General features: G+C 44.5%; 1 protein-coding gene across 6 annotated transcripts in view; it reads left to right on the plus strand.

The window, feature by feature from the left end:
- The first annotated feature begins 2,402 nt into the window (after positions 1-2,402).
- Positions 2,403-12,310, plus strand: part of CLIP2 (CAP-Gly domain containing linker protein 2) — a 66,615-nt gene continuing 56,707 nt past the window's right edge. For all 6 annotated transcript variants that reach the window (XR_005102216.1, XR_005102217.1, XM_037375102.1 and 3 more), the window contains exon 1: positions 2,403-2,549. Coding sequence is in view for 4 of the 6 variants with exons in the window: in XM_037375102.1 (XP_037230999.1) it covers positions 2,438-2,549 (112 nt within the window). In the remaining 2 variants the exon portion in view is untranslated. The remainder of the gene's footprint in view (positions 2,550-12,310) is intronic.

Below are 12,310 nucleotides of genomic sequence, written 5' to 3' on the forward strand. Positions count from 1 at the left end.
TAGCAGAGGGAGAATGAAATGAAGTTCCCTGTCTCTTCATAGATGGGCAACAAAATAGAGGAGCAGACTAAATTCAGTCTCCCTAAAGTTTAGTGGTTCTGGCTGTAAAATTAGGGATCTAGAGACTCCTCTAACAAAGGCCTGAAAACACTGTAAAATATTTTTATTCTTTTGCACGCTTCCCTGCTTAATTCTTCTACTACTATTTTATCCTTCCCATGTCCTTATATCCTCATTCCCCCATCCATATTCCTGGTTGTGGATTCAACCAACCATCATGTTTTATGTGGAAGAACCAGAATCCCCAGCTTGCTTAATTGCAAGTACAGCATCAAACCTTGCAACCAAAGGTAGGACGGAGCGATGCGATGTGTTCTAGGAGTAAGGGCATATCGTGAAGAAAGCAAACCTGCAGGTTGAAGGTGATGGAGATGCGCAAGCTCTCTTATTAGACCACATCACCTGCCACCAGAAGTGCTAGAAATTGAGTTGCTCTGTAAAATCAAAGCTAGCCCTGGGCAAAATGTGTCATGTGAGATGGGAGTGGGTGGGAGGGAGGGAGGGAGGTGTCTGATGGCTTGACAGATAGGAGGAGCCAGGCTGATCAATATTTTCACCTCCAGATTCTGTTACTTGTCTCCCTCTTTTATGCTAAGTAGAGCTGGAAACTGCAGCCTCCAGTCTAACTCTGTGACAGCATCTGGTCCTTGCTGGCTGTGTTGCAGGAGGGCTGTTTTCTCTCTTCCTTAATAAGAACTGCTTGCTCTTATCCATTGTTCCTTTTGCTGGTGATGTGATCTGAGCATCCCACTCCTTGTGAACAGCCCTGACTTGTGTGTAAGCTAAATACTCCCAGTTGGTGCTGTCTGCAGGTGTCTGAAGCCACCCCAGGTGTTGAACACCCTTTGTGGGGTACGTGGGGAAGAGACAAGGCTTGATCCTTTGGGTTTTCACTCGGACACCCTCCCCAAGCTGTCTCTGCCAATCCTGCCTTTCCTTGTCTCTAAACCGGTGTGGGACAACTGACTCTTACTGTTGAAACAGTCTTTGGTGTCTCAGATATTCTTCAGGAATACAGCTTTGGAATTCTCCTTGTGGTTTTTCCTCCCCTGTGTCTGCTTGCAGCTTTCCCTGGAGCCCTGCCAGCTCTCCCCTCACTGACCCAGCCTGTGTTGAAATCCTTACTCATGCCTTAATCACTTCCCGATCCCGCTATTGCAATCCCCCTTCCCCCACCCCGCCTAGCAGCATCTGCAAATCTTTGCTACATTAATTCTCAGGGGGGCTGCCTGCAGCAGGCTGCCTCCTTCCTTGGCCCAGGAAGTAGGTCTGGGTGTCCCCCGGCTTCTGGCTGCTCCTTGGTTTGCTCTCCTTGCAATTCCCTTTGCAGTTATATCCGAGTTGTCCCTGGCTCGTTCTGCTGCCCACCTTCTTCCTTCTGCATCCCAGCCTGCTCAGCCAGCCAGCCTTAGCTTCCTTGGGCTGATGGTCTCAATATTTTGATTATTTTTCTTTATCCATTAGGAATGTTTTTGCGTATTTTTTTTTAAGCAACTTAGTAATTTCCTTTGTTTTTCTTTTCTTTGGCATAAAACTTTTTGCTTGAGTTGTGTGCTTGTTAATGCAACATCCTTGCAAGGAATTTGGAGGTTTTATTCTGTTTGCCTGCCGGGAAGGGTGATGTGACTTCACTAATAAATAGTTGGTAGAGTCATGCTTACGTTTCAGAAAGTTGGGTTGTTTGGTTTTTTTTCAGTCTTGCTGGAAATCCATGGGGTCGGATGCCCTTTTTCTGTAACAAGGTTTTGGATTTGCTTTTAAAGGAGAGGAGCTAAAAGCCCCATCTTGGACACTGGCTTCTTCTCCTTCTCCTGTCAATTTTCAGAGGCTGCCTTGAAGTCTTGTGAAAATGGGGGCCGTGCCCCGAAGGTGTTGTGCTGAGGGTGTTAGTGTGCCTTTGGTAAGGGCTCTGACAGCAGAACTGGGTCCTGGCTGATGCGTGAACTGAGGCTTTAGAATTTAAAAGCAGTTAACAGTTTCAGTCACTCAAATCCCAAACTGAATTTATGTTCTTGTTGAGTGGTTCTTGGAGATTTCAGCTTTGGTCCAGGACTCCAGGTTTAAAGTGAGACTGTGAGATTGAAGAAAGGATATAACATTGAGATGGGAGATGAAGAAATGATCACCCTTGTTTTACAGGAGAAGAAATGAAAGATCCTGACTCTCTAGGGATGTGAGGAGGGAGCTGGGTACTGCTTTCTGGGGAGCCTGTTCAGTGCTTTCCCACCCGTTCTCAATCTGATTTCCTTGTGCTGTTATCTCCCAGGTCCGTGACAATGGAAGATGAGGTCTATCATCCAGAAGCCTGAACGGTGATACCAGGACAACCCTTCGAGGACACTGGCAACACAAGCCTGAGATACAGGAGGCAGCAAACATGCTGAAGCCAAGTGGACTTAAAATCCCCGGCAGGGCTGGGAAGCACTCCAGCCCAGTGGGACGGGCATCAGGGACCACTGCAGCTGCTGTTACCACTGGTTCAAAAGAAGGTAAGGACTTGATCTGGCAGAGGCATGAGCTGACCCAGGTGATTACCAGGCTTAAAGGCAAAGGCCTAAAGGTGCCAGTGTTCAGCAGGATGTGAAATTCCTCATCTGTACCTAGACTGATTGTGAGCATGGATCAAAACAAGTGCAGTGGGGTGAGTAAGCAGCCTCCCTCTTCCAAGTAATGCACAAAACAGGCAGGTTTGTGGGAGTGGGTGGGAGGCAGATGGATCCACTGGTGTTTAGAGCGAATAGAGGGAGATGCTGCCTCCTGTCTTGCTTGTTTGCATGTGTGTACTCTACAGATGGTAACATTTGAAGAGCTGGTCATAACTGGGCAGATGAGAACCTCACCCATGACTTTCTTAGACATTGTCCTATAGCCATTGCTTCTGGCCTGTGATAACACAACAGTAAGAACCAGGCACTTAAGGTGATTTCTCCTCTGCTGGTTGCCTTGAATTAGTGCCTTTGAACAGAATAATTTGAAACAATGGTGTTTGAATAATGACTTATCTAGACATCCTTGTACATGCTTTGCTGTCTGTTGATCTATATCCAGTTGTATAAATAAGCCATTACAGACTGCCTTTATGCAGTATAATAAACACTTCAAAAGTGATTGAGATGTGTTTTGCTTAAGACTCATTCTGGCTTCTTGATTGCTGGGTATTTTTTTTAATTAGAAATAATTTAGCAAATATTAAAGGTGCAAGTTTTGCATGTAATGCATTTTATTTCACTGTGTTACAAAAGGCTTTCTGCTTGGTTCTGGGGAAAAGCATCAGGGTTATGTATGTCCGATCAATTGCTTGTATGTTCAGTATGTTACGCTTCCATTGAAAATGTCACTTGTTGCTTTTTGAGATTTGTCAGCCTTTTGTCCCATAATAGTTCAGGCCACTGCCCACATGCCTGGTTAGTTTGCTATATATCTCAGTCCAAAAAATACATAGCATTTGGCAGAAGCAGGAAAGCTTTGACCTTTCAGCCAACATTTTTAGTATAAGGGATAATATGGACAAAATATCCTTTAGCATGCTAGGATAAATAGTCTATGATAATGACATTGTAAAATGAGGGTCACCAGGCAATGTTCTCTCTTGTCAGAGGTAATGCGAAGTGTTAGTTATTTAAACAAAACAAACAAAAAACCCCCCCATCTCTGAAGTTTCTGTTGTGTTGGGGCATGTGACCTTGTCCATGACACCCTCCACAGGACTTCCATGCAAAGACCCTGCTTGCTGCTGAGCGACCCTGGCTCTGCTCCATTATTACACATCAGCAGCCCTGCTTTGCTCATGGATTTTTTCAACTGAGCTTTCTCTTCTTTCAGTGACTGATAGCGTATATATCATCTCTCCCACTCAGTAAATTCTTTCCTTGAACAGTATTGTAAAAATCATGGTCTTAACTTGGTATTTTGCACATGTGCAAGGTCTTGTTTGAGGGGCCAGTCACTGCATGAGATCATGGGCTGAGTTCCAGGTCCTTTGGTGTAATACAGTATTGTAGAGAGTGGAGCAGCACTGCTTTTCCTTGGCTGAGGACTTGGCCTTAGATGTAGAGATTTTTTTGAATTGCACTTTTCTGTGTTTCAGTGGGTTTTAATATTAGAAAGACTAATTTCTGTATTTAGTATCCAAATCAAAGATATTGAAACATCCTTATATCTGTTTGCTAGAGAGAAGCGCAAACTGACAAAGGAATTCTTAGGATAAGGTTTCCAGGTTTGGCTGTTTATTTTGAAGTTATTCCCCAGACCCGTTTCTGTATTTCCCCCTTGTTTCTCCTCGCACCTAGCTGTGATTGAGAAATGGAGGACTCCAGTGAAGTAACTAATAGCTACCAGTTGTGAATCTCTCAGGGTTCTTCGCGCTGGATTTTTAATTGCAGTGTGGCATGGAGTTACTTTCAGTTGATTTTATCACTTTTAAAACAACACCAAAATGAAGGAAAAGATCCGAGGCCTGTCTTCCCCTTGGAGGCTTTGCACAGAGGTGTCTTGGCAAACACAGTTGGCGTGTGTGTTGCAGTATGAAAGAGTTAGTCAGCGTGGATAGGCAGCGCAGATAGGCAGCACTGGGGTCCGATGCAGCCTTCCAGCTGAATGCGGTGCTTGTTTGCTGGAGCTTCTTTGTGCCTTGTTCAGCCACAGCCATTTGTCACTGTGATAGATGTGCAGCAACGCCGGCCGAGCGTGGGCAGAATCTGCACCAAACTGAGTGTGACCTTTGCCTGAGTAGTTCTAAAATGAGCTTTATTCCTGGACAAATGAGTGTATGGAGAAGGGGAGAAGTCTCGGAGTGGTGGGTTGGTACTGTGCAGCCTGCTGCTCCTCTACCTGTCAGGGTGGTGCAGGGGGCTTTCAGGAGTTATGGAGCTGCTGGAGCAATCACAGCACCCAGCTGGTCCTACCTGGAAGGTGAGAACAGAGCACGACAGGGCTGCTCACCCAGTGTATGTGAGGTGGATAACTGCAGTAGGGCTTGTAGCATCATCTTTGGTGTCATCCCTTGTGCCATCTTGCTCTGTGTCCTGCCCAAGAGCTACCACTGTGTCTGCGCAGGGCCTGTACCTGCTGTTCTTCCTGGCAATCTCTCCAAAGGCCTGGCCAGGCCCTCGCTGCCTCCTGCTCCTCTCCTTTCCAAGGGTAATTTGAAGTGGTGAGCAAAGCGTGCATCCCAAAATCCTATTGACTCGGCTATGCGCCCTTCTCTGAGAGTGGCAGTGTCTGTGCTGGCTGTGGGGCCTGGCTGCAGCGCAATCATGAGTTTCAGCCTTTGGTGGGGAGAAACTCCAAGAGAATATTCTTTTCTTTCTGTCAGAGTGGTTTAATTCTATTTCAGAGCCAAGTGTCCACATTACTAAAATAGTAACCACAGCAGGCACTGACATAAACTTTGAGGATGCCTGCAGGCAGAGTATGTGGTGGTAGATGGCTGTGGAACTGGATTTCATTACCTTTCCTGGGATTGATCAGGACTGGGCCACAGGAGGGTGATGGAGCTTTGCTCCATCCTCACATTCTTCTGTCTTGCTAACCTGTCACTTGCCCTGTGGCCTTTAAGTGCATCACTGCTGTTAATTCATGGCAGTACTGATAACCCAGCTTTATCAAGAGGAAATAACAGCCCTCAGACTGGCATGTAGTTAGGTCTGGTACTGTGCAGTCAGCGCTGAGCGCTTTCCCCAGTGTCATGGCATTTGGAGCCTTTCTAATGTACAGAGGGACCATGGCTGAGATGGAGAGGCTGAAAACCATTTTCTTCTGTATGTTTAATGTTAATATTTCAGAAGGCTTTTTCTGCTTCCCTCTTCTGTCACTGTCCAAGAAAGTGCCTTTGTGGTACATTGGGTGTCTGCTGGGAAGTAAAGATCCTCTAAAGATACCAAGCTTTACATCGGGTCTTAAAAGTTGCATGAAGGAGGCTATGTGCAAGGCATTTGAGAAGCCCAGCAGAAACCATGAGCTCCGCTTTGTGCCATCTTTGAACATTTGCATGAGCTCTGTGCACTGAGGGTGCTTCCTGGGAGACTGTCAGGGTTTGCCTGATTCCAGGGGGATCTGATTGTACTGGAGTTTTCTGAACTTATGTCTTGCCTCCACACTTAACCTGCCTCTTGCCAGAAATGCCGAAAGAGACTTTGCCATTTTTTTTTTAAAATGCATTTGGTGATCCACTTGATCCCTGAAGCTTGATGGAAGAAAACCAGTGTGGCTTAGATTACAAAATACAGAGCTCTGCAACATTGATCTCTATGAATTTGCTACCTTGGGGGAAGACAGAAATTTCAAAAGCTTGAGGTATAGTTGCAAAAGTAAACCATAAATCTAATCAAGTGCAGAATTAAACTGGAACAACGTACAGTCTGTTGGCTGACTGTCTCTTGGCTCTGGTAGCCTGGGACTGGCTCAGAAAGACCCCACATCAAGGTTACATCTGGAAGACTGGGTGTCAAAAGAAGGTGCTTGTTCTCCAGTTGTACCTGAGAGTTGTCAGAGCCATGAGATGCAAATAAATTTTTAAAAGCTTCATACTTTCTTCCTCCTACCTTAAGCTCAGACCATAAGTTGATCGGCCTTGTCTGCAAAAGTACAAGTAGATCTACTTCCCATTTTTCTTAGTCTGGAATACACAAAGATGCTTTTGATTTCTTCTTTCTCTTTTCCCCAGCACTCTGTTCATATTCTGTTGTAGAAAGTCAAGTGTCTTTCATCCATCTCTTGACTCTTTTTTTGTTTCCCAGGCAGTGGAGACGTACCCTGTTAAACATTTCCATGTACTCTTGACAACTCACATCTTACATAACAGAACAGAGGACTGATGCAAATGTAAGATGCTGTGTGTGCGTGCATATATAATTTCATAGTTCATAGATGTAGGTTTCTATAGAGACCAAATATGATGTAGACCTATCATAGCACATGTGACAAGCTGGCTCAGTATGTCAGAGCTACTTTTCCTGAAAACTTACTCGGAGCCCCTGTTTCCTACCAGCTCATGGAGTGTCCTTTTTGAACTTTCCTAGAGCGGAGAGTTATTTGGTCTCCTATCTGAGCCGGCAGTTCCAAAGACCTATGAGGTATAAGGGCTTTTTGTGGTGGTATTCTGGGTTAGGTGCATTGGCTTCTTGTGGATGGAGGTGCCTTTTTTTTTTTCTTTTTTTTTATTGTGAAAGAGAGCTGAAATGAGTCACTTCCACTGAAAGTCAGTGGAGGACTGGCACCTGACATGGATTCTTGGAAAACGTTAACCTTAATGAGTGGTCTCCACATCAGCTATCCCACTCCCTCCTCTCCCATAAAGCTGGAACAGTGGAAAAAATTTCTGCTGCTTTGTGGGAACTATTTTCCTTAAAAATAGACTGAAAATTCATCTCTAGCTGTCTCAGGAGAGGATTTCCCACAAATGCATTGGCTTATTTCCCATGCTGCAAGTGAAGAAAGTTACTGCTCTCAACCCCATGCACAAGAGAGGTTTCTGTGCAAGAGGTGTGGGTCACTAGCAAAGGGCTCAATATAATGTTTGGAACTCTTGTTACTTACAAAGCTCGTATGTCTTGGTTTCTTTGTGATTCTCCTCCTGGAAAAGCCTGCTTTTGCCTGGAGTTGCAAGATGGAGAGAGAATGGAAGCTGTGATGAATGGGTCCACACGGCCCTCCCAGCTGGTGGAACAGGTGAAAGCCACTGGGAAGGGAAGCGTTCACATTTCAGGCTGTTTTTTTGTCTGCTCAGAGCAGCATTAGAGTAACTTGGTTAGAGGAGAAAGTTTTGGTTTTCATACTGCATTTTGCTGTCAGCTAGCTCTGGTGTTCATTTACAGTGTTTTTTATGGTTCTTAAATCTCTTCAATTAAAGAATTCTGGCAAAAGGAGGAGGGAAAAAAGGAAAATTAGTATTTGCAGATGGAGTGGGGCAACACTGGGGCTTCAGCACTGGAGGCAAAAAAGCCCAAACCTGTTAACACTTTCTGTGAGACTTAAATGCATCCAGTCTGACTCCAGTCTCGATCTTGAATTTTACAGATGGATCCCATCTTTCTGAATGGGCAGATGCAAGTATCTGTGACCTGAATATCATATTTAGGCATGGCTATGAGTACTAAAACTGCTTTTCAGTGGGTGCTGAGTTTTATTGCCAAAAACTATATTTTGACAGCTAAACTATACAGCATTGCCAGGAGCCTGGGAATGCCTTCTCATTTTCATGTAAGTGTACATACATTATTTCTGATGAAAAATAAATGCACAGGACTATTAATATCTGCTGGCATAATATCTGCCTTTGCAAGCACTGTATGAGACTTTTGTTCACTAAAAATAAAAGCAAAGTGGACTGGAGCGCTCACAGGGCTATTAAAGAGCACTAGATGACTGGCTCCATAGAGTAATTAAACTAAGTATGTTGTAATGAGGGTTTTATAAGCTTGAGCTGTGCTAGTTTTTGGGGTAGTTAGTTGCGCTTGGTTTCTGGTTGCTAATCAGCTGAGGCTGGTTTCATCCCCAGGGGATGATTACTGCTGTGCTGAGGGGATGAGCTTCATGTTGTTCATGCAGCAGCTGGGACGTGTTTGCTGAGTGCAGTTGCTGAGTTTGCATTAGGTGGGATGCGTGATCAGAGCTGTCACTCCAACCTGAATGTGATCAGTCACTCCTAGCACCAGCAGATAAGGAGAAGAGGCCAACAGAGAGTTGGACAGACTCCATGGGTTACCTCCCAGGTGCCTCTTTGCAATTAACAGAGGTTTCCTTTGCAAATGGTGTGGTGTGATCTTCTTATCAGGGTTGAATCTGGTTTTGAGTCTTCTGTTCGGGGGGGGGGGTGGGGGGGAGCGAGTTATTTTTTTTCTGATTTGTTTTCTAGAAATGCAGGTCTCGTCTGAGGGCTGCTTCTAGTTTTAGACTCAGCAATTGTGTGTGGCTAAGTCTCTGCATATACCTTGGCCCCATCATTAATGAACTATACCTGCATGAATTCTGCTGGAGGAGTCTAAATCTCACCACTGCCTTAGCTCCTCTATGAGATTAGTGCCTTCCTCAGTGGAAAATCATTCCATTTATTTATCTGCAGCAAGGTTAGCAGCAACATCTTGGTAAATTAACTTGAAAATCAGTTGTTTGCCCCTCAAGTTTCTCAGGATTATGTTGGAGTAAATTGACTGGATGCATAGCAATAAGAAGTAATTTCTGTTGCCTCTAGGATTATTTTGCAGTAAAATAGGAGGGAAGGTGTCCTTAATGAGGAATTTGTGCCTCGATAATAAGAGGGAGCTTCGGCAGGTTATTCTCAAGTAATCATTGATGGTTTGGCAGTGTCTTACCACAGGCTTTTTTGCAAAGCTGCAAGAAAGAGTGCTGAGGCTATCTGGTTTTGTATCAATCTATTAATTCTCATTCCCAAATAAATATGAAAGACACTGAACTACTGTTTTGTATGAAACAAAAGAAATGGGATTGTAGTGTCCGGAGCAGCTGATTGACTGGCACAGACACAGGGAGCTAATTCTTGTCTATTCAAAGGCTTTGTGGCTCTTGATTAATATTAACTTGGGGTGTTGTGCACTGGCAAATTGGGAGAATAGACCCCACATCATGGGGCCCGAGGCTGCTATTATTTGTAGTGAGCATTTGTTTTTGCTGGTTTTGCTTCGGGCCTCATGGAGCGATTGGTATTGTCAGTTCTTTGTGAGCACCATCCTCAATTAATCCACGCTGCAAGTGTGAATGGATATTCCTTGAGTGAGATTAGTGATTGTTGCTGGAAATGGGTCATTGGTGTCTTCGAAGTTTGATGAAGTCTTGCTTTATCATAATGGGTCTGCTTACACAGCATCTTCAGTTTCTAGGGGAATTGGGAGGACAAGGTGCCAACCCGCATGGCTTAAGATCAAATGCTTCTGATCACCTCAGTATCAGCAGATTATTTGTCAGTTGGTCGTAAGAGCTACAGTATCCACATACACACAGTCATCTGTTTGAGAAATTATCAGATACCTAAAGAAAACAAGAGTGTGTTTTCAAGGGCTGAACAGAAAAAACTGCTAATGAGAGTCGCTGGTTTAAGATTGATGTGCAGTGCAAATGGGGGAGCAGGGCTGGGAGGGCAACGTGGTGGTGGATGGTCAGTGCAGCTGAGGTGTGGGAACTGCAGCAAGCACCGGAGAAGCTTTGCTGAGTGATTGTTAGAAGCTGAGTGTGTGTGTTCATTTTTACTGTGGGGTGAGTGAAAGGCCCTGCACGTAGGTCACATCACTCCATACAAATCTACTTGGTTGTGGAGAGTGATGCTCTTGTGAGATGCTGCGTATTTGCTTCTAATCCTCACTGCATATCCAGAAGCCAAATGCTTTCTGGCATGGTTGTGGACCAACCATTTGACTGTTTGCATAGGGCTTGTATTCAGCTCACAAGTCCCTTTCATGAGCCACTCTATCTGCCATCCTGCAGTCTGAAATATGTTTTGTACTGGAGTTTCTAGGCAGGGGTTGGAGGTGCTGGTTCCCCTCTTGAAAAGGGAAAGGACCTTTGGCAGTGTTCCTCTCCCAAGAAGTCGTTTGATGCATTCCAGGCAATATAGAAGGGCATTGAATCAATCTTGATTTAATCAGCTTTACAGGTGACATCTAGAGACAAATGAGAGTCTGATTTTAATTGTCTTAATCATTAGATGCTTTTAGAAGGATTTGATACAGTTAATCCTTAATATTCAGTGCACTCATTGTAGAACGAGACGTGAGCACACGCTGGAGGCATATGGAGGTCAGACGCCCTCCTGCTCTCTGTCTGTAGCTCCTTGCAGAACAGCAGGGAAAGAAAATCTGCTTCCCACAGATGTTCAGCTAATGGTGGTTTGGATATAATGAACCAAATCCTATTCAGCTGGGCTGGTGTAAGCCTGCAGTAACATTGGTATGCTTGTGGTTACACCCATTGGAGTAAGGGTGCAGCTTCGGGGCAGAATCTGCTCCCGCATGTTCTACTGCGAACAACTGAACTAATCCTACAAGAGCGGATTAATCATTAGAGGCCTGAGCCAATATTCATTGAAATCAAAGGAAAGATTCCCTTTGGCATAGATGTATTTGGGATGAGAATCCATAGGATTACAGTGGCATCAGGCTCTTGCTACATAGTACTGGCAATTGGTGGGATCTAACCATCACACACTGGCCCTGCATGAGCATCCTTCTTGCAAGCAGTTAAATAGGTCAAGTGGTCTCCACAAAAGCCTTAAAATATTTAGAATATGGAAAACTTCCCCTCTTTTGGGTTCAGTGGGATATTTGCTTATTTTTTTAATAAAGGTGCTAGAAAGTAATGTCCCCTTAAAGAAAGAAATTGATTTTTATGCGGTAGTGAGGTCTGAGGTCTGTAAGAAAACTCCACATATCGCAATACTCACTATAAAATAATAAGAGTTGTCAAAATTGGACTTAAGCAACCCCATTCAGAACACAGTTAATGGTCTCTCTACTACCAAATGTGATCATTTCGGCAATGTTTTTTTCCAGCACAGTAAATAGGTATCCTGTGTGCTACGTCTGGGTCATCGATGGCCTGGAGGATGCAGCAGAGTGCTTTATTCGCATGGTTTTGTTTACAGAATTCTTTGTGAGAAAGGAAATATTTGTGCCTGGGGATTTTAAATGGTTGCAGAGGAAGGCAGCGATGAACTTTGCCATAAGTACCTCTTAAAAACCAAATCTACATCAAGAATTCAGGAATTAGGTGATCTAGCACACTGCCAGTGCTCTGATTTTCAGGGCAGTGTTACTCAGGAGTTAACTGCTGCTACAGGAGTGTTTCCAAGCTGCTTTATGAATTCCTACCAAGCACGAGCTGTAAGTCCTTCTCACTTTCTGTAACTATAAGCCTGCTATGCACATGTGAAACCTCTCTGTTTAGACACTCTGAATGCTTCACCACCACCTGCGAAGCCTGGGGCTGTGAGGTAGGTCATTATTATTGGTGGTTTATACACAAGACAATTAGGTCTTGCTCCATGTCATCCTGTGTGTCAAGAGGTGAAAGTGGAACAGTTATCCTGGCCAGCAGGTTTTTCTGGCCTTTTGCCCTCCTGGTTCTGGCACCAGGAGCAGCAGCTTCCCTCTGACGCTGCTTCCCGTAGTCCTTTTCATTGACAAAAGTGCTGTCTCTGTAAACACTAGTGCGTTTGTAATTTGGCTGAGGGTACGCAGTCATTGAACATATAGGGCAAGTGTCTCAGTCCTGTGCTTGGGTTGTGCTTGTCTTATTTCAC

This window comes from Falco rusticolus, chromosome 1 (assembly GCF_015220075.1).
Source record: "Falco rusticolus isolate bFalRus1 chromosome 1, bFalRus1.pri, whole genome shotgun sequence".
NCBI classification, from domain to species: domain Eukaryota; kingdom Metazoa; phylum Chordata; class Aves; order Falconiformes; family Falconidae; genus Falco; species Falco rusticolus.